The 26,830-nt window shown below is 48.1% G+C and overlaps 1 protein-coding gene across 1 annotated transcript; it reads left to right on the top strand.

Annotated features, from left to right (window-relative positions):
* The first annotated feature begins 1,272 nt into the window (after positions 1-1,272).
* Positions 1,273-26,583, top strand: LOC142579328 (uncharacterized). The gene is made up of 4 exons (XM_075689398.1): positions 1,273-1,621; positions 21,882-22,320; positions 24,268-24,407; positions 25,130-26,583. Exons 1-4 carry the CDS (start codon positions 1,619-1,621, stop codon positions 26,237-26,239), a joined length of 1,692 nt encoding a protein of 563 aa, XP_075545513.1. The 5' UTR covers positions 1,273-1,618; the 3' UTR covers positions 26,240-26,583.
* Positions 26,584-26,830: the final 247 nt, after the last annotated feature.

The following is a 26,830-nucleotide window of genomic DNA, read 5'->3' as shown; positions in this document are numbered from 1 at the left end:
ACGAAGAAGAAAATAGAGGTCTGTTTCTGCTTTAAGATGCAATAACAGAGGTAAAGGTAGATATATGGAGAAGGTAGTTTCGTGAAAGGAAACAAATGGTTGACGACCCCTGCATATAGACGGAAAAGTTGACAAGAAGGGATTATTCCGAACAGTGTTCACATAGCCGACAATTCAGTACATGTATTCAAAGCAACGCTTCACTGTCACCCTAAGGGAGAAATAATACTAAAGTCGGTAACCGGGGGAATCCAGACTTATGCAAAGTACAAAACACAAGAAAAGTAAGCTATGGAATGACGGAGTATAATACACATATACTGTATGAAAAGAACTCCTACATTGCTGTCGGCGAAGGTTACTTGAGGGCATTTGTAACAGAGGACACAGCAGTTTTCGCCATGTTCCTCTTAGACTATATCGTCTGGACTTTTCCGGCTAAGTTAAAGGTTGTCGAAGAAAGCAGTGAAAAGGGTGCGTGCGCGCATGCAACGTGCACGTGAGCTTAAAGCCGCAGGTAGACGCGACCCCGACGGATCGGGACGCACGTCTACCGACTGATAAGCAACCACGGGGGAATAAGAGGAACGCTGCGGGTCCGTGGCCCTGGAATGCTCCCGGGGTGAGACGACCACATGATGGGTCGACCGGCGCCCCGTCGCGCCTAACACGGCGTCCGTCCGACCGGGCTTGCCACAGGGATGCTCATCGCGACGGCGACGACGAAGACGAGAGGCGCCCGCGCAGAGAAGAAACGCCGCACATATCTGGCCCCTCCGCCGCCTCATCTTCGGCGCCAATCAAGCCGCCGCTCGCCCAACACCGGACAGAGCTGCCGGGTGCACAAGCTCACTCCCTTGCCATCCGCAACCCCAACACACACACACACACACACACACACACACACACACACACACAAACGCGCGCGCGCGCTACCCCCTCCCTCTCCCCTTCTCAAACTTACCCCAGACCACTGCCCAGACTCATCTTCTCTCGGTCCTACCCGTCCCGTGCTGCGGCTTGCTACCTGGGCGCCTCAGGTGGGGCATCTGAGGAGAGTGCGGGGTTTAGGGCGAGGAGGAAGGGTACGCTCGGCCGGAGCTGTTGGTTCGTGATGGTGATGGTGGCGGCGCGGCGGCACGGGCGACACAAAACAAAGCGCGAAAAAAAGAGAGCCCCGTCGGGGCGAGGAAAGGGGGAAGGGGAAGTGCTGTGGGAGGGGGTGGGGGGAGGAAGGAAGGGTCGTCCGTAAAGCCGACGTGCCATCCTTCGGAAACGCCAGTACAAGCCGATCGTGCACGCAGAACGTGGGCCCGGTCGCATCTCTACCGTTCTCTTCTCCACGGTCGAAACACCGCGGTACAAAAAGCTCGCACTTCCTGATCGACCCTATAGGAGCCGCACTTCCAGTCCGATTCCTTGCTTTCAGTGCGGACAAATATCTCGATTACATCTCCGGAAGCAGTTGGTCAGCAGAACCTCCACTTCCAGGGCTGATATCACTTTCTCGTCTCCCCTCGAGGTCCTTCTTAATTGGCCGCTGACTGTGGTTGACCCCGGATCCTTGCGGAATCAAGCTAAAGCTCAGCCAACATCCTGCCTGTTTGCTTCATCCACCATGGTAAGTACTCGTTATTTATCGCACGCTACATCTACGCCGAAGTAATCGGCTTCAACACCGCGGCGTCCTGACGGTGGCTCAATTCTCGAATTGGAAATGACTCAAATGGAAAGAAGTTTTGACGCGGAAGGAGAGGTCGATCACTATCTGTCCTCAACGCGTCATTTTCGTCCCTTAAATCACCGGGGTCATCTCATGTATGAAGTCATACGGCGCAACTCCTGTGTAGCCATTTCATTTACGTCCTTCTTTCTTCCCCTTTTTTAAGTTGCGCTTAGCTTGTCCCGAGGATCCAGTATCAGATGTGAACACCTATAATGACATCCCCAGGACAATATCTAGCTGCTCAACATTTTCTGCTCGTGTTCACCGACTTTTTTCTTTTCGAGAGAGAAAAGTTACAGGAAGTAGGGGACCGCGAGTTATTCACCTCGTCGGCAACCTGCTTTTCAGAATTAGCTATACATCATACTCATTGTCAGCTGAACTGAACTCATTGCAGTACAATAGCACGTATACAAGTCGTCCGCACTTGCCGTATTCGACGCCTCCTATTCACACCTTACAGCTGCCAATTTTCCGACCTCTTCCTTTAGTCTCATTATTTGTCATCGGCACCACAATTCTCTTCCCTTGGCAGCAATTCAGTTATTCTGGCACCCCCAACCTGGCATCACGTACATATGGTTCAAGCAACAACAAAAAATAATTCAACTCGGGCAAATCGGATCATTTGGAAGCTGAATTGCTACGGCGATATTGCCACTAAATTCGAGAGGGAATAAGTGCGATAGCGCGAAATTAATGAACAGCTGTGCAGAATATGGCCCTGAATTGAGCTAGATAACTGGCACCGACAACACTGCGCTTGCGAAAACGAAAACCTCCGGAACTGCACTACAGATAAGACGGCACCGACCACACTGCGCTTGAGAAGGCGAAAACCTCCCGGAGGGTCGAGGGGGACAAGGTGGTAGCTGCATTTATTTGCTTCCTGTAGTTGCAAGTCTTTTCGCCTTCGTTCCAAAGATAACAGCTTGAAACACGGAGGCGAGGGGCCACCCTCGTTTAAAATTCTGCTCGCGGGCTACGCGACCGCCTCGGAGCGCGGGAATCTGAAAAGGAGACGCGTGTGGGCCGCTCTCCTTTAGCGTGCCGTTACACAGTTCTGTAAGGTGCACTTAGGTCAAGGATAGGTAGTTCGCTGCCTGTCTCAAAACAACAAACTGTTGGCGTGTGCGCACTGCTGCGCATTGATGCCAGACACGCGTTGTCGCAGAACTAAATGACATGCTCTTTCGCATAAGTGTCCATTGTGTTCTATGCTACAAGCGGTTACTACACAGCGGTGGGTGTTAAGTGTTCGGCTCTCGATGCGTCCATGGATATGCGGAGCCAAAATGTCGTCGTATCCAAGTCTTCTAGACATTGACTAAGTAGAATAAATGTGAAATATTGAAGTACGACATGGGAAGCGCGTAGATCCAGGGAATCAGCCAGCTGATGTCTCGTCACCGGGTCAGATGACGCTGCTTGTGGTGGCACTCAAAGGTGCTCTTGAGTGACCCTTTACATTTTCTATGAGTCTTTCTTTCCCCCTTCGATATCTAACCTAAGCATTTCTTTCTAAGGTTTGTGGCATTAAGATCCTGTTCATTAGTGTATACACATGGTGTTTTCATTTCCATCTGCCACACAAAAAAAAAAAAATCAGTCAGCTTGACTTGTTACCCGTATTCCTCCTGCACCTTCACATTTCCATGCTACTCTTTGCCCTTCGAATGACGAGTCTTTAACTGCTTCTTGGATGTAGCGCTTGCGTACTACATGTTTCCCATGAGCAAGCCATACAAAACATGCGACTCAATCGTGTAAAATAAGGGCGAGGTTTTTGTACCCAAATCTTTGTCGTCTCGTGCACGCTTACATCGCCCTAGCGCGCACAGAAAGCGAGATCAGTGGTATAAAAAAATTGAGGTGACTGGACAGGGCGATGGCTGCACGAGGCGTAAGGATACTACCACTACTGATACTGAGAAAGCCACGAAAGCGCTCTTGAAATACTTCCAAGTCGACAGGTCTTGGGAACCGTGTGTAGACTCAGTGCGAACCTTCCACTGTGCGCGAAACTGTGGTCTCTCTCTCCCTCTCTCTCTTCATTCCCTTACTCCCTCCCCCAGTGCAGGGTAGCAAACCGGAAGTGCGTCTAGTTAACCTCCCTGTCTTTGCTATCCTCTCTCTCTCTCTCTCGGCCAGAAAGCACAGTTGTCGGCAAGTGACGGCGCCTCACACTCTGAAATATTTTGCACTCGTCGTCACCTATCTCGCGCGCACTTCCTTTCTTGAACAATGTACGCTCACTAGTTTCTTGTCAGCTACGTCACCGCTTGTGGTTCGTGACCTCAAACTACTAGGAACGCCGCGTTAAAGAAAGAACTGTACCTAAGATAGATCACGAATGTTGTTTCGGGCAAAAGAAGCCCCAAAGGGAGCAAACCTTTTATAAAGGGAACCCCTTCCGCCCTACAGCCATCGAGCAGTTACAGTGCTTTTGGCCGACAGCGCAGTTTTTCTTTCTCTTGGGTGTTTTAGTGACTGCGCGTGCTAAAGTGTTCTTCGTGGTAATCATTTCTGAGGCAAATTCGTATTTCTTCGAGAAGCGATTGCTCCAGATGGACTCAAAATAACCCTACTCGCCCACCTTGACACGTTAACTCACCTGAATTGTTCCTAATTCATTAGGCTGTGTGCATTCGCTTTCATTAAATGCTTGCGAACGCACGACTCAAATTCGTGTCGCAAACATCTCGCAACTTAGTAGAAACGCGATGCTGCGTGCGCCCGAGAAACGTTTCTACGCGTAAAAAAATATTACTTTCCTACACACCTGTGTGTGTGGCTTTAGAGAAATAAGGCATCAGGTGTCCGTTCTGAATACGTCACATTAATATCTTGCACTCGGTCGAGCCTGCGTGCAGCCGAACCATGCAGGGAATAGTAGTGATCATACGCACGCCAATGTGAATCTTGGAAAGGCACATGCCCAATGACAGAATAGTAATGTTATAGCACCTTCAGCTCCCATGAATAATTTTCTATTGTTCTTTTGTATGGTCTTTTCTGAATTACTTTTTTCTCAATTTAATACCGAGCCGGCATTCGTAGTGATACATTTCTTCTTGGTAGTCTGCTCTTCATCGGAGTATTTTTTCTTGTTTACATCATTAATGAAAAAAAGGAATCGAATGCTATAAGATCTCTCTGTATGATTGGTGCTCGTCAAAGACTGCCGACGCCAACTCCGCCTGAATGGCCGCAGATGCAAGCTGCAGTTTTGTTCAGCCTGCCTACATCAAGTAATGAAAATTATACGTCCTGAACTGCCTGAGTAAAAAAAGCACAAAAGTATTGTAGGGGATAAAAAACTATTAAATTTATGATAACTTGAGGAGAATCAAAAAGGCTTCTGTTTCTTTTTTAACTTTCGATGTATACGTAGGTGTTACGCAAAACAAGGTGGCTGATGCTGCGCTGTACTTATGCAAGCGGCGAATGTTTTGCCGCACCAGAATTATACTTGGAGGGAGCGACCTTGCCACGACGTTCTTCCTGCTCTTTTTGGATTTGGCGCCGAGACTCTGATCCGACGATCTCCCAGTTTCCAAGGTCTCAAAGCAACTAGTTAAACTTTCTGCTCTAACCAGCTTCGCGTGGCATGCCATATACACGGGTGCGCATGAATGATGCACTCTTTCGGATAACTGCGAATTCGTTGGTATACCTACTAGACAACAGTACGGTCGTCGAAATTTATGCACGACATCATGTGAGAACACAGAGATGTCGATACATCTCGGTGTTCTCGCGCGACGTCACGGCTTAATGCAGCGACCGTGTTGTTATCTGGTAGCTCTCCTAGAAACGCCCACACTTTTGCCTGGAGCTTTCGGACACTACTGTGCGAGGCAAACATAGCAATATTTTTGAATTGCTGTTTGGTTTTATACGCTTGTGGCTACTAAGCTCGAGGTCGCGGGTTCGAATCCCGGCCACGGCGGCCACAGTTCGATAGGGGCGAAAAACACCCGTGTACTTTGATTTTAGATGCACGTTAAAAGAACCCCAGGTGGTCGAAATTTCCGGAGTCCCCCCCTACGGCGTGCCTCATAATCAGAAAGGGGTTTCGGCACGTAGAACGCTAAATTTTAAAGGCTACGTTTGTGAGCAATGGCAGTTACCTGGTCACGTAAGTCACAAAGTTTGCAGTGCTGTGTCCAAAAACTAGTGCCTGCTTTGGCCTTACTCTTTGTTTTGCAGCGCGTTGCTCGAGCTCACTAGGCAAGAGCATGAAAGTTTGTACATTTCGATGTAAGCTATGGACAACGCTTAGTGGTAACCACTCGGCCATCCTGCAAAGCATGGTTTTCGGCTACAGCGTCAGCCCTAATAGATAACGTCGGAGTTTGAGCGCATTGGCCTCCAGTTGTGTAGAAAGATTTACGGGATTGCTGTCCGTAAAACGTTACGTCACAATTTGTCACGAGCATTTTCCGATTAGGACGCCTACTGAAGGCACCATGAATATACTTCTTTTTTTTCATTCCCTTTCAGCGCATTGGTAACCGTTTCAAAGTCCGTGCTTCATATATACTTCACGCCATGAGATAGAGAGTTTTAAAAATGCTGCCTGGTGCGTCTATGCATGAAATTGCTTCATGAAATGCCAGGGATATACTAATTTCACGCCTTCTTTATGCGGAATCGAACGGACTCATGCTATGACTCCCATCATGTACACCTCAATCTTCTCTACCGAGGGCTGCTACTTACTTTCGATATTGCATTAGCTCCTTTGGTGATAATTACTGGCTGCAGGTAGTTGACACCATGGAGTTTTCTTCAGCGTCAAATCGAATTGTCAGCGCTCGTGCAGCAGGGCGCATGTCCAGTCAAGAGGTGTGGTAACATTTCATTGCAATCAAATGCAAAATCATTGCATTTACGAAAACAAATGAATGACTCGGAACACAATGTGCACCTGCTTCCTAGAACCAAACGGATGACTTGGAAGAACCTAGTTTAGGCGGTGCGTTCAAAAGACGTTGGGAAAAAACCTTTCAATCAAACATTCATTGTTTTGTATTTTTTTTTTACGTTCGGCTTTTCATCTCCTCTTACAAATTCAAGTGCGTTTCGTCGTATACATGAATGCACGCAGAGCCATGTGTGAAGCTCTTGCGACACTCGGCGCGTGTCACGCCCAACTAATATGCGCTAGTTAACAGGAGTGCGCACGATGAATGGCTCTAGCGTAAATCCAGTGCATGTAGATTAGTTACTAAAATTTTTTGGTGGAGTAAAGAAAGAAACGAAAAGCATGTAAGCAGGTTACCCGTTTGGGTGCGACTTCTATTTGTGGCGTTTGTTAGGCTCCGATTTTGAAGCAAACCGGAGGGCGCACGACGATGAAACAAATGACTTAGAAAAGCTGACGCCATCCCGAGTTTTTCCCACTTTCCGAAGGAATATTTGGCACGAAGATAACAGAGCACCTTGAGCGCCAACGATTGCCCAGACAGGAAGCTATGTAAACAAAAAGCTGGCTGTGACTGCGACGGTTCGTTAATGAGGCACGAATGTCCGTGCCGCAATCATGTAATGGCATATTCCTTAAATATATTAATCCGACCTGCTTAAGAGTTACCTGTGTGACGGTGAACATCCTGTACTCTCTTGTTGAACAACAATTTACCAAAGATAACCCTTACGTTGCATTCAGTAGCGCAGTTGTACGAGCTTTGAAGTACATGCATACAACGAAGATTACGACGAACTAAAAAGCAGAAAAAGGCCAAACAGTCGTGTTGAACAAATGCTATAGCATAGCGCCAACAGCTCTGAATTTTGTTCATTTCATGTCTAAGCACCTGAATAATATTTAGCCGTTAAGAGCGCATGCTTGATTGTGCCTCCTGAACCGCGAAAGATGTCTACTTAAGCTGGCAATGCAGCATCTGTACTTGCAATAAAATGAGCGTATGTCTGCGAGGGGAGGGGTGGGGGCTATGGCACCATGCGTAAGTCAGCGCCGTTGGGCATTTTCAGCGTGCATGTAGCAATTGTTATCGCGCCTCATCTACTTTTCACAAGCGACTTCTGCGGCTAGGAAACGAAGAAGCACTACACGCTGAGTTTCTGCCAACGAGTGTGGCAGGCGCCCTGCACACTCGAATGCGGGTGAGGCTGCAACCGCTACATCCTTACTGCGCTTGCAGCAGCGCGCACAGTGCAGAGAGAGAGAGAGAGAGAGAGAGAGAGAGAGACGGCAAAAAAGCTTCAGAGTAACAGCCGACTAACGAACCAACCGTAGGCAGAGCTACTCGGCTATGTAAGATATCTGTTTGAGCAATGCGTTGCAGACGACAGGACGGAGGCCTTCCTCCGTGCTTGTCGCCTGGAGCGCGCACGCTTGCATGTATTCATGGCGATCTCCGAATGGCCCGGGACGTTGCTGCGCGGGCCCAGGAGTAGGCAGAGGCGCGCGGAGGTAACCCCGCCGAATGGCGGCGAGGGCGACCTGTTTATCTCGGGGCGGCGGCCTCGCACGTACAGCGCCGCGGTCGGAGGTCATTACCAGAAAACGCCGAGCGCGAGCCGCGGAGCGTTTCCGCGCGCCGCCGCTGAGCCTGCGACCGCAACGGCACCATTTGTTAATAAGCTTCGAGGTAATTAACAATTAGCTAAAATGGAAAAGCTCCCCTGTAAAAAGGAGGGAACGCATCGAGCGACGTCTCTCCAAGGGAAGCCGTGGGGTGAAATAATTCGCTAACCCACGTTGTATTGTCAGGGCTGAAGGAAAACGGCGCCGCTTGTTTTGTTCTTGCCTACGCATTACGCCTCTCTTCTCTTCAGTTGTCTTTGACACGCGTGCTTGCAGTATGGTAACAATGACTTACGGCAATGATCCTCAGCGTTTTGTCGTCCACGTTCCTGCAAATGAAAAGTGTGAGTTCGGTGTCACTTCCGTCAGTATATAACAAGGGGCGTCTTTATCGTACTTCAGGCATCCGCTAACTAACGGGTAACGCTCGACGTGACATCAGGGCCGGGATAATGTTACGATTATATTCTAATGCTACTTATCGCGTTCCATCAACAATTCGAACGGCGCCCCGGTTGCGTTATCACCGATATCGGCTGATCATAAACAAGTGGGTGATAAGAAAGGAATAGGACAGGACACAAGAAATATTTACATTATACTAGCCCAGATTTCGGACTAGTGGTTCTGACGCACCAGAGTCAGTTCTTGAGTCACTCATTGCTTACGTGATTCTAATGTGAACCGGTTACTGCTACCTAAAGCCCGTGTCGACTTTAGCTTCGAAGCTCCGAGCAAGTTAATTCTGTCTCTACCAACAATTATTGCACGCGCGCAAATGAAAACGTCATCAATAGATCGTGAAGCTTCTCGTAAGGGAAAACGTCGCCTTATGTAGGAGCCAGCATTTGCAGAAATGAATTGGCGCAAAATTTTTATGATTGTCCTCACGATATTTAGCAGGACAAATGGGACGTCAGATGAGACCGTTGGTTCGCTGCGCTGTTTTTTAACCAGTTTGCTCAACAGAAACACAGAGCAACTTTGTCGATCTGGGGGGCACGTTTACATCGCGCTTCTGCGATGACGCAAGGCTAGAGTTATTTTTCGTATGACGCTGTCACTTTACGGAAGACAACCAGCGCGAATTTAATTGCCCCTAAAGTGTCGGTATCTCAGGAAACGATGAATTGTTGTCTAAGACCACACATGTTAAGAGTCGTGCACAACACGCGAACGTCAGCGTTTGGATAAACAGTGATAGCATGTCAGGCATACGTGCATAGTGAACAGTGCCACGTGAGAGGTTGGAATACCGTTGCTAGTCAACTTTTGCTGTGATAGAATTGATTCATGTAAGGAGGACTGGCGTTTAGGAAAAAAGGGGGAGGTGCTCCGCTTCTGACTGTATCTGTAATGTGAGGACCGGGAGCAGCGCCATATAGGCCCATGGGAGATCGGAGAAAATGAGATGAGGGGAGTGGAGAAGGAACACGCGCTGGCTAGGGTGCTTGAACGCACACCTCCTCTCCCGCCCACTATGGGGGACGAGGTACAGAGTGGTGTGCGAGGAGGACGTCGAGGTCGAGGCATCCCAGCGCTGACTGGAAAGGGGTTTACGTGTGTTGTTAGAGCACACGTAGCCATGTACAGTTGCTAAGCGAGGATCCATCTGTCAAAGAAATCCTCCCGTATATGACTGACACCGTAAAGTTCTGTCCAAGACTTCAAAAGGGAGTGGGACCGGCGTGAAGGAAAGACACCGTTCACCCCTCGAGGAGGCGACGACAATGGAAACGAAACATGCACACAAAATAAGTCTTTCCTTCCGTTCAAAGCGATGCAGGGTGCAACGGCTGCAGAAGGCTGAGTACTGCTGCATTGCATACTGCTTTGCCGAGGGCCATATTTACGGGTGAGAACGATGACACGTGGTTCAGCAAGGGCGCCTTTTCGGAAAACAAACTCGGACGTGCCTATGTCACCTGCAAACCGGACAATGAAAAAGCTTAGTGGTCAGGTTGTCAAATTTAAGGCGACAGCCGAGACGGCGCGAAGTTATGAGCGGTGCTCACGGCTTTGCAGGGTGCATGACCGCAGGGTCTGGAAAGCAGCGCGAAACGGTAAGCAAGAGCACGTTCCATAGGAAGTGGAAGTTAGCAAAGAAATTCGTACACAACATTGGTGAACACGCCGAGTCCAGTTGTTCTCGCACCGTGTTGCTTACTTCTTTTTTTTTGTAAGTTATAATGGGCCGGACATCGACTGCACTCATAGGTATTGCTACCTGAGACTGTTCGGCACTGCCTATACGTAGCACCTGTCCTTGGACGCACTCTTCGCCGCCTGTACAGCCGTTTCCTCCACGGGCAAACATGTTGTGTTTTGAAAATGGCATTTTGCACGTGCCGAACACGGAAGCTTGATCGAACACCCCTTGACGCCTTATACAATTTCAAATTGCTATGAGCGATGAACGCTTAGCATCAATAGAATAATATGGACAGGTGAGAAATACACATATATGATGTAGGTGCATGCGCCTGCAGACGGCAAATGGCAAACATTTATAAAATCACCACGCACTCAGCATCGGGCACTTCCTAAGACAGCTTCAGCTTATTTGGAAGTTGCAGAAGAAAGCGCCACCAGGACGGATGACATCGTGTGACACATGAATGAAAACTCGCACCTATATTGACTCATCTCCAGGTCTCTCCGAGACAACTTGCCATTCGCGTCTACCTGCTCTCACGACCTCGTGGCAGCTCGCCAAGCGTTTCTCGTCTGTCAGGCGCCCAAGGAAGCCTTGACAGCAACAACAAAAAAGTTGGCTCGATACGGGGGGCCAGTAATAAGAATCGCGAGGGGTAATGACTGCGATAGCTGGCATGAAAGGCGTTTATTATGATCGATAATCAGCGCATACCTTCCTATTTTATCCCACTATTGTACAACGTTTACCATGGGTGTATTAAATACAAGATGAAAACAAAAAAAGAAAAGGATATCACAGAAGTGATAATCTTTATAATCTTTCTTGAAGGCTGCATCAGGAAAACGCACTTTAAGAAAGCATTCGTTGACTATGAACGTAATATTGTTGATCAGGTACGAAAGAAACGTATTGTCTTTGCAACATGAATGCATGAATTATGCAATCTGTGTTTCACTTGATGTTAGGGCCCAACAGAAACACGTTAAACATAATAAATAAACATTACATTATGTAACAGAAAACAAACTTTCAAGTATGCTTTGAAGTGTCTCAGCGGCGCAAAAGAAAGCCAGGAAGGCATGGTATATCGTTCCACATGCGCATAGATACGTGAGTAATACAAGTGGTTCTATACATTAATACTTATTCTTTGTCTGCGTTTCAACCGTTTCATTCTGGAGCAGCAAGCCAGGGCGTTTGGTTAGGCTTACATCTCTGACTCACTTTGAGGCATTTTACTAGCTCTCCTTTTTCATTCTTTAGGAGCTAAAGCGAATTCATTCTCCCCAATAACCGTGGAAGCCATGTGGATGACAAAACGACTGTGCTTGAAGCCGCGAGTACGAAGTTGGCGTGGGTTGTTGCAGCTGGGCACATCATCGACGTTTCGGCCGAGGTTCGGCCTTTATCAAGAGTGCATTTGGAAGCACTTCGAGTTCAATTTATACATTTTCTGTGTAAGAGTGAAGAATTAAAAAAACACGTAAGTAGCCTATGAACACCTATGTATAAAAAACGCGCGCAGGACTCGGATTTGATGAACTGGTTCCTTCGCACACATACACACAGCCATATATATTTATATATAAGTTATACGAAAGACAGGAAGGTTAACTCGATAGTAGATTTGCTTAGCTACGCTTTACTGTGGAAAGGTAAAGATGTACGCCAGCTTAGAAAAATTAAATTATGGCGGTTTACGTGTCAAAACCACGGTCTGATAATGTGGCAGGCCGTAGTCGGAGACTCCGGAATAACTTGGACCATCTGGGGTTCTTTAAGGCGAACCTAAACCTAAGTATTACACGGGTGTTTTTGCATTGCGCACCCATCGAAGTGTGGCCGCCGTGAGCGGGATTTGATCCTGCGACGTCTTGCTTAACAGTTCAACACTACAGCCACTAAGAAACCATGGCGGGTGTATGAACGATTAGAAAAAAAGAAGAACAGAAGGAAGAAGGTATTTGAACTTATTTAAAGATTGCTTCGCGCTAATGAATTGGTTGGCCCGACCTCCTGCCAGCAATTGAAATCAATATTGCAAGAATAGAAAGAAATAAAGCAGGCGGTTGTTCTATATTCTACATAAACAACTATATGATAAAGAACTAGGTATCTCAAACCGTGGTCTTCACGCGGAATAGAAATCAAGCCCTGGTCTTCACGGAATAGAAATCAGCATCGAGAAGTTCATCACGAGCCCATTCGTATTGATTACAACGAGGTAATGCCTGCGAAGAGTGTCATAATGGTCCTTACCAGGCTTTTCCTTTTTTTTTCACTGTCACCCAGAAATAACTAAACGGCGCCGTAACGCAGGAACTAAGCAGGCCGGGCGGCTTCTAGCCGCAGCTGGCTTCCGCAGAGAAAGTGCAGAGGCGTGAAAGTCAAAGTGCAGCCGGAACACATTTGACCCACATGATGGGCCCGCGTTTTTGCCCTCAACTATAGGGATCAGGAATGTATGTATGTATGTCTACCCACAAACGCGGCAGTTCGCTCACGCGTGCAGCGGCAAACAATAGCCGCAGTGTAGCCGCTATAGGTCATTACCCGCCTCGCCGAGTGGTGTGAGGCGGAGAATAAGAAGGCCGGGCCGCTGCCGGGTTCTTCTTCCGCGCAGGTCGCGCTTTTGTTCTCCTGGACGGCCCGGAGCGCGCAGTGTGCAGCGAAGCCCGAAAGAAAGGGAGCGTGGGCGCGCATTGCAGAGCGAGCGCACGCGCGCGGCGAAATGTATCAAGCACAAAGGAGAAGATGCGACAAGCAGCCATGGTTGAAATATGGGCCGCTCGCAAGCATCATACGCGCAAGTTGCCGGCGTTTGACACTCTCCCTAACTGCTCCCTTCTAACTTCCACTGCGCGTGCCGCTTCAACGGCATGCACGCGGCGCACGTGGTCGATTGTTTGACTGAATTCCGTCAGGTCGTTACACACGGCAGTCGCAATGTAGATCAATGTTACACCTTGATAATGAGGTGATATCGCTTCTGATCAAGCTCCCATATCTGTCCTCGATCACGTTTGATTGTAGAATTCGTAAAAGCTCTGAAACGTCATATTTATGCTTGATTTGGTCTGTGACCGCATTTCAACTTCTGAGTACGTGGCTTGTGGGACGAAGGTATACGGTCGGGTGCCACAAGCAGTCGTCAAAGCCCAGCTTGGCACAAGCGCTCCACTTTAGTAAACGGAGCGCACATCCATTGGGACTATGCATTGGAATATACATGAACACACGTAAGATCTTGACCACCTTTCCTGCGCAGCCTCCTGCTCGAGCAATCACTGATGCTTAATATCTGCTGTGACTTGTATTCATTCTGCCACGAATAGAACTGACTGCAAACAACTTAGTCTCTCCCACTTTGTACCACACTTACTATGCGGAAAATATCCAGTAGCATCAGGGATACTGGAGCATCAGGGACACATTGCAGTGAAGCAGAGACAAGTCGAGTATTAGATCCTAAATTAGGTCACCTTCATAACAAGTATATGAGGACACGGCTATCTGAGTAAACCGCAGACTTCTCCATTCATGGTGCATTTTGCTTTACAACACCCAAAAAGAACTGTCGTGATCCGAATTGAACCTGGATCAAGGAGCTTGTCAGGCGAACACATTTGTTCCCAATGTAGCCGATTATCTCACCCAGAGTTCGTGCTCTCTGCGTTACTGACAACTTCCTCGTTCACATTGACAACTTGAACATAGAATGTAAGATTTGCAGGAGAGCTCATGAAGCAGAGACTCGTCTTTGCTGCCTAATAATACACCGTCTTTGTGAATAGTGTCCGTGATTAGATTCTTTATTTCGCTTGCGTGTTTCGACGCTTCCTATCGGTAGTTATTGGTGATTCCTAGAAGCTAGTTAAAGCCCATTGTTGCGCACTTGCATCGAAGAAAATTCAAGGCCGCGTGTTGTATTAGCGAATAATTTCTGTAGGAAATGCATTCAGATCCGGCGCAAACAAAGGATCAAGGCACTGAGAGGATCATCAAGAAATTCCGGCTGAAAGACAGAAAAATTGGATCCTCCACCTTACATGCATTGTCATCGATTGTAATATGGCACATTAAGTGTTAACGTTCGAATAACTCCTTCTTATGGAATATATCTGACTTCCAGGCGAAGTGTTGGGAACGTGAGGTAATCAATGTAGTCAGGAAATCCAGTACTTTTGGCTCTCTGTTTTGGGAGACTTTTCAGAGCTAGAGCTCTTGTGCCTTTATCTTTATTGGAACATTAAAATAATCTGTTCATTTTTCTGTTTGTCGAAAACCAGGACATCTCTTACAGCGTGTAGCTTCTGTTTTGTTGCTAAACTCTCTGTGTAAAAGAGTTGTCAATATGTATCCGCGGTCTCCTTTGTGGCCTCATATAGTGCATCATATAGCTACACTGCTGGGGTTCTTTCGCGATTGAACGTTTCCACAAGAGAACTACACCGCTGCCATTCGTAGAGTCCGATACCGTGGGCCCAGCAACAGCTACCTATTTTTCCTGTACTTCTCTAGAAGCGGTAGTGATGCGCGGTTCGGTATACGTGGCTACGTGCGTGCACTGCCGGAGCACCACACGGTAAACCTATGGGCGTGCATGCGCGCACGCACGCACGCACGCACGCACGCACGTACACAAACACACACACACACACACACACACACACACACACACACACACACACACACACACACACACACACACACACACACACACACACACACACACACACACACACACACACACGCACACACATGTGCAAGAGCACGCCGAGTACAAGGTAGTCTGAGGCCCCAGTCCGCGGTTCGCTGGCCACGGACGCCGGCACCACGGCAGTCGATAACAATGACGGAGATGAAAAGGACAGGCTGGGCCTGCCAAGGTCGACGGGCCGTACGCGACCCGCGTCCCCAATTGCGCCCCCGCCGCCGAGAACTTTCCCGTACGAGTGGCACGTTCGGGCCAAAGCTGCCGCGCTAGGTGACCGCTTGCGCGCGCGGGGCTGGCGAGGAATTTCGTAGGCTGCTTGCGCTGCCCTTCGTCAGATCGCTGCTTGGCACTTTCGTTTTGTTTCCTCTGATACATACGCAGACGAGAGAGTCACTGATTCTAGTTGTCGTTATGGGTTATTTGACGAACAGGCGACAGTGTGCAGGCTTCGTTAGGTATCATCGGCCTCTTTGTTCAAAACAGGCACAAACAAGGTTTTCTTTTCTTTCGATCTTTCCCGGTCTGAAAGTGCGCGGAGATTAAATAAGGACAAGTCATTCTGATTTGCATCGAAGCAGTGTAACGGCGAAGCGGTGAAAACTAATGCGCAATAAACAATCAAGAAAGCTAGTCACCGTTGGGTTCATTGATGGCATAAGTAGAAGCAGTGCATGCTTGAGTGGCACTGAACCAAACGTTGAAGTCGAGCGTCCCGGGCTTACCTGGTTGCCTTGCGTATTAGTGAGAAAAGGATATTCTTGAAGCTTGCGGGGCGTCAGAGTTGGCGCGTGTGAGATACGCAGCTTTCTTGCCGCGTAAGTCGATACTATCCTCAATCCTGTTGATATAATGCCGTATTTTCAAAGTTATTGAGGTGAATAAGTGGATTAAGAGCGTCACAGACCTTTCCGAGACACACATCGTGTCTGTCTGGACTGCGTGGAAAGGTGGGCATGTTTTCATGGACTCGTTACCGCTAATACAAAAGAAAAGTTACAAAAATTAACATGTTTCAACCACGGTTAAGCTTTGAAGGTAACGGCATTGAAAAATCTGGACATCTTTATTGAAGTGCGATATTCCCCGAGATGCAGAAGACTGCACTAGAATCATAAGCACTGTGTCCTCGTTTCGCCACTGTCTTTCGTCCCTTTTCGTGCGCTAAAAACCTCAGTTATGGAATACCAACACGCCCTAACCTACGCTCTTTCAAGTTACATAAGCACGAGTCATTAAAATAAATTATTTGGAAGACACGATATATGAAAGGACAAAATTTTGCCTGGCTTACTATATACATTGCCGTGACTTCTTCGAGAATGTGTTCAAATGCTTACCAGTTTAAGCATTGTTTGGATCGCACCGCTGGTACGAGTTGTTGTGGTCGTACCCGCTGGTACGATTTGTTGGGAACTCGGCGCTGACGCCCGTGGTTGTACCTGGGTCGCAAGCCCCAAGGGTAGCGTTGGCCTGGCGGCCTGGGGTACAACTGGAAGCATCCGAAGGTCCCGGCAAAGCATGAGTCGACTGGTAACAACAAAACAACTTGTTTATTTTAACATCGCAAAGAGTTGGCGGTCAGGTTGACCGAAGTAGAGAGACGGGAGAGCACTTTACTCAACAGAAGAAATCGGAGCCCTCCTTTTGGCGTCCGGGGGCAGCTGTTTTTATACTCTCGCAGTTGAGGGCAAGAAGGAACCCCTCAAAAGACGAGCACGTGAATGTACAATGGGCTAATGGTGACGCACACTGTCGAAGCGCTGCCGTAGCACCATGTCGAGCACGATCTCGTAGCACCCTGTCGTAGCGCTGCCGTAGCACCATGTCGAGCACGATCTCGTAGCACCCTGTCGTAGCGCTGCCGGTCGGGCACAATGACTGTAATGAGAGGATGATCCCTGCTTTCGCATCGCCTGGTTCGGGCACAATGACTGGAATGAGAGGGTGATCCTTTGCGGTCGCATCGCCGCAGTCGCGCCTGGAAACACCTGCCGATGAGCGTTGCGGCGACGACGATCGGGCCAAAATGTCTGCCGCCCCGCCGCAGTCGCGCCGGCAAAACCACGTGTCGCAGGCGAAACGCAACAGCATCTAACGTATACTTGTTACTATTAATAAAAATTGCGGGAACGTTTATGGCAATTATTAAATAAACTAGAACCGCTAGCTAACATATTCCGTAGCTAACGTCACTGATCCCTTTCAAGAATTCAACACTCGGTGAGGTTTACCACTGAGAATGCGCTACTGACACTTACATATCACGCATTAAATGCTCTAACTATCGTATTGTGCGCTGTAATCATTTTCATAACGCCATATATGAAAGTATGTTTGCTTTTCTTTGTCCTCTTACGACATCGCAATGCTGCTGCTGTAAGCAGAAGGCATTGTTTAGAAAAGGAAGAAAATAAAGTTTGTTGTACCTCGGTGTAGTAACTCAGTGACCGTGGCGTTCCGTTGCCGAGCACGAGGCCGCCCGCTTGATTGCCGGCAAATGTGGTCGCATTCCGAGGACTGCGAGTCCATACCAAAGCTCGCTTACTAAAATTTATGTTCACGATAACCAAACGCAGGAGGTCCAAACTAATCAGGAGCCCTCAATTACAAGATGTTCCCTGTGGAGCTCTTGGATGTAAAATCTCACAAAATGCTAAACTTATGAGGCCCTTAGCCCAAAGCAGTGGATTCACTTCGGTACTTGAGGTCCTCGCTCGAGACTTCCCATTAGTGAGACCAATGTGAAGAGGATACTCACTCTGCTAGCGTAGAGTAGCAGGCCCACAGGAAACGTTGTAGGAATGACAATGGCAGCACTGGTCATTTCTGGTTCACTTAAACTTAAAACACATCGTGTCAGCGCGTGTAATATCTCCAGTCTCTTCACGATCTTTGTTGTGTTTGCTCGTTGGCCCGCAAGATACGCCTCCCAGTTGGCAGGTCCGGGAACACAACATTCTTTAGTGACAAGCAGCGCACAGGTGTTTTCGTAGCGAACACGCATATACCTTTTAAGAAAGCATGGGCTATATCTGAGAATGATGTCGCTTTCATCTGTCTTATTTCGCTGAGCTGCATAAGGCCTCAGAGCAAGCCTTGATAACGCAACCATAATCTTAGCTATTATTCTTCCTTAACGCGGAATAATCGCACTGTAACTAGCACCGCGTAAACAGTCGAGATTATTTGGCCTCACTGCGGTTGTGATCTGACTTAGTAACGACGGCCTCATCCTTGCATTCAAGGAGCCCTTCGCTTACCACTCTTAGAATCATCATGCAAATAAGAAACGTGCTAGCATTCCACGTGGCACCCTGTTTGGCCCTCGGCGCGTCAAGGCAAACGTCCTAAATGAAGCTGTTCCAACCAGTTTCGAAGGAAGCAAAAGTGGGATCTAAGCGAGCGCTGTTCTTTTTTATTTCCGCTTTGAACAAATCCGCACAAAAACAGCATGATACTTACTATGCACGAACGTTCTGCAGGAATTCAGCGTTTTCTAGTGATAGTGTTTCCGTGCAGAGCAAAACGAAAGCTTTGACCGCAGTAGCTCGAAGAGGCGATGTGCCAAAGGAGCAATCTTTGAATGAACATTGAAGTCGATAGCGTACAAGTCGTAGTTGATTCTGAGGCACATCATGTAACGCAATGATGAGACAGTTTTTACGATGGTGGTGTATTTTCCTGTTAGAACAACCTGCAGGCAAATTTTTGTCTACCGTGTGCCGTTGGCGTCGTTCGTTGCATTTAAGATGACACTGGAGAAAGTGCAAACCTGGATGAACAATATAGGGATCTGTTTCACAAAGTTTCCACTGGGCAATTATAAGTGTTCGTTACGTTCTGTTCTGCACTTACATATGTACATAAATGGTGACATTTACGTTTGATTCACGGATTTGCATGTGCGTTCTGGTTTCTATCTTACATCCTGTGGCACAAGGCTTGTATATTATAGCGTTGCATATCGCACATTTCATTGAGAGCTTTTCATTTGGCGCAATCATCCCCATAAATACAAGGAATCCAAAGCGTAAAAGAAGTATTGCGGAACGTTATTAGCGGTTGTTGCCATGCTGAAAGCTGGAAAGCTACGCTTCATGCAGAACATCTTTCCCGGTTGGAGCTGGAATTTTCTGAGAATGCATGTGATCCAAGTATTCAGTTTGCTGTGACCTTAATCCAAATTTAAGGAGCACTTATTCATCGAGTTTGCAGAAAAAGAACTGATTGCTGAAGTGTGATGATGTAATTTATTGTCCTGTTTCATTAAATGCGCGGCTTTTTACGACGGCATTTGAGTCATCTTTCATCTTGCACTGTCAAAACACTGGTTCGCAAAGTAAATGTCTCTTCGATCACGCTGGCCCAGTGGCAAACATCCACTTTGATTTATCGAAGGCTAGCCACTCCCCATGATCTTCACAATCATCCGCCTAAATATATTTTCGCTGCGGCAAAAAGACCTCTCCGAAAGATCTCCTATATTATCGGTGACCCACATCAACCGAACTCATGCTATGGCACTGTGTTTTCAAATATAATCACTTCATCTAGTTTCTGTTCGCTGTTTTCGGCTTGTATTTCCTTTAGACCAACTCTGTTCTCAAGTATAGGTTGAACTGTTTATCACTGGAATTTTCTATGTCATAAACAATGTTTCGCGGGCCATTAAAAAAGCACATGCGAGACTTCTCGAACAAAATATACCTCAGCGAGATTCACTTCACTGATATCACATTGCTTTGCAGTCGAAATCTGCAAATTCTGCATGCCAACATTTCAGCTGGGCGAAGGTCTGAAGCAGCATTAAGCTGTTGATGATTAGAGTTCAGCAGGATGCCAATGAAGCGAAGTTCATATTGTCTGTAAAAATGTATAATATCTCAGTATGGCTTCACGCTCAAATAATGTCGTTGCCATCGCCGAATGTCATCACCGTATGTCATCACCATATGTCATCGCTATTTGGATCCGACTGCTGGTACGATCTGTTGGGAACTCGGCGCTGACGCCCGTGGTTGTACCTGGGTCGCAAGCCCCAAGGGTAGCGTTGGCCTGGCGGCCTGGGGTACAACTCGAAGCATCCGAAGGTCCCGGCAAAGCATGAGTCGACTGGTAACAACGAAACAACTTGTTTATTTTAACATCGCAAAGAGTTGGCGGTCAGGTTTGACCGAAGTAGAGAGACGGGAGAGCACTTCACTCAACGGAAGAAATCGGAGCCCTCCTCTGGCGTCCGGGGGCAGCTGTTTTTATACTCTCGCAGTTGAGGGCAAGAAGGAACCCCTCAAAAGACGAGCACGTGAATGTACAATGGGCTAATGGTGACGCACACTGTCGTAGCGACGCCGTAGCACCATGTCGTGGCGCTGCGCACGATCTCGTAGCACCTGGTCGTGGCGCTGCGCAGCACACTGTCGTGGCGCTGCGCAGCATACTGTCGTGGCGCTGCGCAGCACACTGTCGTGGCGCTGCCGGTCGGACACAATGACTGTAACGAGAAGATGGTCCCTGCTTTGGCATCGCCTGTTTCGGGCACAATGACTGGAACGAGATCCCTGCTTTGGCATCGCCTGTTTCGGGCCCAATAACTGGAAGGAGATCCCTGCTTTGGCCTCGCCTGTTTCGGGCACAATGACTGGAACGAAATCCCTAGGCGGTCGCATCGCCGCAGACGCGCCTGGAAACACCTGGCGATGAGTGTTGCGGTGACGACGATCGGGCCAAAATGTCCGCCGCCCCGCCGCCGTCGCGCCGGCAAAACCACGTGTCGCAGGCGAAACGCAACATCGCCGTATGTCATCGCCGTATGTCATCGCCGTATTCCGGGTATGCAGTTCAAACAACTTGTGAAAGATTGCGTCCGTGTTGCCACAGTAGGACTGCGCCGTATTTGTCTACTTATCTCAATATTCTTGCATTCTTAGAGCCCTGATATAGTCTATTACTTTATGCTCTGATTGATTACAAATTGCATAACTTCTTTTGTAACCCTATGTAAATATGAATATCGTGATGCCGGTCGCACAGCCGCAGATTGCGACTTCAATTCACTATTGCGTAATGCATGAACAGTGACTATAACCTCACTAACGTTGATGAACTTGTCAAAAAAGTCACAACACGTGTTTCCGGAGCTGCTGCCAGTGTACTGCAGCCCCTATAGCGTGTTCAGCTTCATATTACTTCGAATATAGTCGGTAGAAGTAGGCTAGTAGCACAACTGAGGCAACAAAACATTTTTCGTATAATAATTCAGTTAACACAAGACCAAAAGTTTTCTTTCTCACACTATTAGATTTCTCTGATTTCTCTCTCTCTCTCTCTCTCTCTCTCTCTATATATATATATATATATATATATATATATATATATATATATATATATATATATATATACATATATATACAGGACGTAACATAAGAGTACAGAAACGACGTAACGGCCGAGTGCAGTAACACATGTGTTACTGTACTCTTACGAAGGCCGGTCCCCTAGTCGAAAACGTTAAACACGTTTTACTTCCAAAAAGTTCGTCTTTTCCTGCACCCTCCATATATATATATATATGGAGGGTGCAGGAAGATATATATATATATATATATATATATATATATATATATATATATATATATATATATATATCTTCGTTCTAAGCACTCTCGTGTGCAGGAAAGTGAACTGGAACCATCTATGAACGCCCTGATTTTTCTGTCATCTTTAGGGGTCGGTCAAGCTAACGACAATGGCGTTCCTGGTGTGCGCCACCTTGACATGGCCACTCTCCCACGCGGCGCCGGTTATGACACTGGTCGGCTCCTCCACTCAAGTGAGCATCCACGCCGTCACCGACCCTAGCCCCACGACCGCCCCCTCTGACAGCAGCAGCGCCGTCTTCAAGGCGGAAGTCCAGAGCGGTACCGAGGCCGCAGCGTCCACGGTCGGAGCCGCCTCGCCATCCGTGACTACAGCCTCCACTTCCGCCGAGTCCACGGTGGCGGTTTCCTCCTCAACCGAGAATCCTTCTTCTCCCCCGGAGTCTGCTTCGACAGCTGGCACGGTAACCATGGCGGCAATGGAAGCCGGCCACGAAGACAAGTCCGTGAGAGTGACCGCCACCTCTGGCCCCGAGACCTCGCCGGTGGTGTTGGCAGCCAGCGAAGGTAAGCCTGATAACTTCCAGGTCGAAATGCACGAGGGTGAGCAAATTTCTGCCGTGCGTTTCAATTGAGGTCAAGGAGATGATAAGCAGAAAAAAATGTCAATCTTTTTAACCTTTCTATATAGTCAAATTTTGTCATGAGCTCCATCGCCAAATGTGCGGTGCGGAAGGAGACGACAGCTTTTCCATCGTGTCAACACATCTGGTCTGGCTTCCAAAGGGGCAGTGAATCTGCTTTGTAGAGTACGTAGACAGGGGAGGCAAAAGCTGATTTTACCCAATGGGGCCCAGCCAGGTTAAACAGCTCGGCAGTAAATCCCTGCTAATAGCGCAAGCCGATGAACAGGATGACGATTTTGTTTAATAATGTAAATCCATCTAAATATTCAAATTTATCCTCACATCTTCATGTTATCTCCACTGTTTAATATATTCGGACTGGAGGAGACGGCACTTACCCCAATCAACGCGCACAACTCCAATTTTCACGCGTTTCGCGACGTGTGCTACACCTCACTAGCACACTGGCTGATTACATTAACTATATTGGTTGATTGTACTTTTCATACCTTGAATAACATGTCTCCATTTCTCAAGCATTAGAGAACGTGCGCTACATCTAAGCACCGCAGCTCAATAACAATATCTTAAAGAGACAATCAGTTACAACAATCAACAAGTTACAACAAGAAGTTACACTACAGTTAAATTTTAATTCGATTCCTTCTAAGCACACAAGCAGTGGTCCACCTATAATATATACGATTTGTCTAAAGCAGAAGCATTCTCGGAAGTTATTTTCGCCTACGAAATGCCGAATACTTTACCTCTGAATGTGTTCCTTTAAGCCTGTAGTGCCGGCCTAAGAATCTCGCGTGTTTTTTCTACTCAGATCTCGACTTAAATATTATGAGGCATAGTGGGCTTGGTTCTAGTTCATGCACTTCAACGCAGCATGTATATTGTAATGTAGTGGATGAAAGATTTATATTTTCATTCCCTGTGTACTTAGCCTGCCTTCTATCCCAAGGCAACAATGCGCCGAAAACCCCGTTCTCAATATCTCCATACCATCACAGACCTTTAGAGCAGGAAGGGATCAACAGAGGCAACAGAAGAAAATCCTCAACTTGGAGCCAACGTAGTGAAAAAGGGAGAAGACAAGTCTCCCTGTAGAAACACTGGCTCCAGGACGAAGTTTCTCTTGTTTGACTAGTGTTGACCAATTCAGGTATCAATCTCCCAGTGAATCTTTTGTATTGTTCGTTTCCGTCTCTCTACAGACTAGTGCGAAATATAAATGCGGGTGCCAACAACTTCGTTAGGTAAAGTATGTGCTAGCTATTTTGAAAGGGAATTCCCAACATTAGCGAAGTTTTTGATTCTTCAACCAAATCACATTGTTCGCTTGAAAGGTAATCTTTACGGATGTAATTCAACCGCTCTTTTTAAACCTGTTGGATAAGCAACTTTACAGCTATAGAAATTAGAGCACAACAATATAGCCCCCATCCCCTCAAGAAGACGAAAAACTGTAAGCAAAATACATATGCCTATGCTTTAAGTTACAGCGTGGAAAAATTAATTTATGCTGGCGGTGTGCCGTATGGACATCGATGTTGATTGTTTCGAATTGCTATCCCGGCTATGCCAGCAGCTAAACTCGAGATGTGGAGGAACAGCACTCGTGGGGTTTGTGATTTTAGTATAGAAGGTAACCTATGCCTAAGCACCCCAGGGCACTGTGGCGAGAGCACCACTGGCTCACCTCGCCCATAGACCTCCGCAGTATAGCGTCATCGACCACCCAACGACGCAGTCGATAGCACGCATACAACCTGCCTCGCTTGTCTGTTTCGATCATGCTTCATTCTATTCGTTGTTGGTGCGTGCCCTTCCACTGTCGACTGTTTGTCTCGTTTTAATGACAACCGTTCCCACGTCGCAGAGCGGTCTGACGAGTCCAAGTCCGCGACGGCCACGGCGGAGCAGCGAGGCAAGAGCGACGCGACAACCGGCACTGACGGGCCGACGCCGGTTACAACGGCCGCTCGCCAGGAGGAAGCGGAAGGCCGATCGGGAGATCAGGTAGGGAAGGAGAAGACAGAATAACGCACGTTCCTACTGCGGCTCGTTGTCATGCATGCAAGCAGGAAGCAACAATGGCCACCACTGGTCGGGAGCACGCACGCGCCCGCCCGCCCGCCCGCCGAGTCGGATAAAAGACACCCAGCACGCACCTTCACCCCACGATTATGATCAAGACAAGCAAAGGGATGATCGCATAGCCGCATAAAAGGACGCGTGTCCCACAGACGCTGAAGTAACGCCAGATGGAATATAATAATGATCATATATTCACCGCGTTCGCGTCTGAGGTCGCGCACTGAGTAGAGTGTAAGGTCGTACTCGGGTATTCATGCGTCATTTATGTACACGAATAAGCGCGGTCATCGCTTACAAGAAATTCCCTGGCATCCGAAGGACGCAATAGCGTGAATTCCGATTCCATTCGTCTTTTCAGGAACGGCGGGCAGCATATATAACACGCGGCCTTCTGGCTCCCAGCTGTTTCGCCACTTAATGATTGCGCGGCGGTATGATTATTGTTGTCGCTAGCAAAAAGCTTGGTAATGAATCTATTGCAGCTTAACGAAGCGCTTCTGCTATTACTTTGGGCATCCGCATGTCTGAGCGAAATTGCTTTCACGAGCATTGAACTGTTTGGTTAAACGGAAACCCCAGAGCCACAAGTCATTCAACGCATTTTATTCATATTATTTTCTTCCTTGGGCTTATACATTTTTCAGAGCACAAACTCATCGCCAGTGACAACCCCCGCGGTCGTTGCCGAGGCAATGGAGAAGGCATCGGAGACGTCACCAGTTCCGGTCGCGGAATTCAGGGAAGACGCTCCAACCACGGAAGCTCAGAGCAAGGATACGTCGGCATCATCACCCACTGAGTCAACAGCCACCACCACCAGCACAAGCAACGCTCAGGAGGCAACAGCGAGTCCGAGCGTGCAGGCTTCGACCGAGGCATCATCCGTGAGTACCGAAGCTGCGGCTGCCGCTGCCACTGCTCACGCTGCCGTAGAAGCCCACAGCGAGACAACAGTCGTCGTCACAGCAACAACAGAAAACGCCTCGCCATCCAGCCCTGCCAGCACCACGGGATCACCCGCGAGTGCCGAAGCCAAGGCCGAGCCCTCAGAACCCGTCCAGGCTGCGTCGTCTGTGAACGAAACCAAAGTGGAAGCACCCAAAGCTGTCGTCGACGCAGCGGCACCGGCTGTACAGAAGGCAGCCGACACCGAAGGCCGCTCTGAGACCGGAGTCCCGGTGACCACCCCGGTCCTGGAGACCAAGCAGGAGAACACCGAAGAGAAAGCGTCGGTGACGACCACCGTCGCTGGCACCGCAGCTCCGGCTTCGACCGAGAGTTCCGCAACCGCAGCTACGGAAGTGGCCGCGCGAGCAGCCGCACAAGAAGAGCAGACAAAAGGCAGCACGCAGGTGGCTCCTCAGAGCGAAAGCACCACCGAACCCCAGAAGACGAACGACGCCGCCCCTTCCACAGTGAAACCAGCTGTCTCGGAGGCTCAGCCGACGACTGCGGCCGCGGTCGCCGAGGCGATGGAGTCCACAGAAAAGGCTAGCGTTGACGTTTCCAAGCCCACAGAGATGGCTTCGTCCCAAACCGCTGAAACACTGGCAATGACCACGGCAGGTGCTCCGGCAGCAGCAGCTATGAGCGAGGTGGCAGTGCCGTCTTCGACGAATGGATCGACGGAGTCCAGCTCAGCCCCGGCCGCTACTACCGCAGCTGCTGTGAATGAAGAGTCCTCCACTGCTTCAAAGGTAGTGACGACGCAAGCAGCGACGACTACCGCTGCGTCATCGACCACGACTGCGTGATTGTCAAACTGACTTTTCGGGCTTGCTTCAACAATTCAGTATACGGAGTTCGGCCACTAAATTAATTCGTGAAGGTGTGTTCTCCTCAGCTAAGGAATTTGGTCTTGAAAAGAACAATGAAAAAGTTCTAAAAAAATATGCGCTGAATATTTTGCTGCTTTAACACTCCTAGAAATGTACAGTTTTTTTTTCTTTTCTGCCAGCTTAGAGAAACTGTCCTTGACAATCACGATGATTTTTTTTGAACTACTTAAGCTGAAAAAATAAACTCGTGTTAGGGGGTGTTTTGTTCCTATTTACGGAACGCAGTGTGATTGTTAAATAAAGATGTGAGAACCAAACTATTTTTATTCTTATCTCTCTATTTCTCACGACGGAAATTTTAGTCTTGCGGGAAGCGCGGTTTGCAACATATAGCCGCTGTGCATACTTAAAGAACATATCCGACCAGAAGTAGGTTACTGTTGGCCACGTGTTGAGGGACTTGAAGCTGGGTAATCTTACATTGCGTAACCCTTCATGTAATTTCATCTGAGTTGCGTATACGTCGTCCAGTTGAATGCCGAAAGCAGTCATTCATCGTTTTCACCC

The sequence above is a fragment of the Dermacentor variabilis genome, chromosome 4 (genome assembly GCF_050947875.1).
Source record: "Dermacentor variabilis isolate Ectoservices chromosome 4, ASM5094787v1, whole genome shotgun sequence".
Lineage (NCBI taxonomy): Eukaryota > Metazoa > Arthropoda > Arachnida > Ixodida > Ixodidae > Dermacentor > Dermacentor variabilis.
The sequence above is the reverse complement of the archived record's forward strand: the minus strand, read 5'-3'. Positions and strand labels throughout refer to the sequence as shown.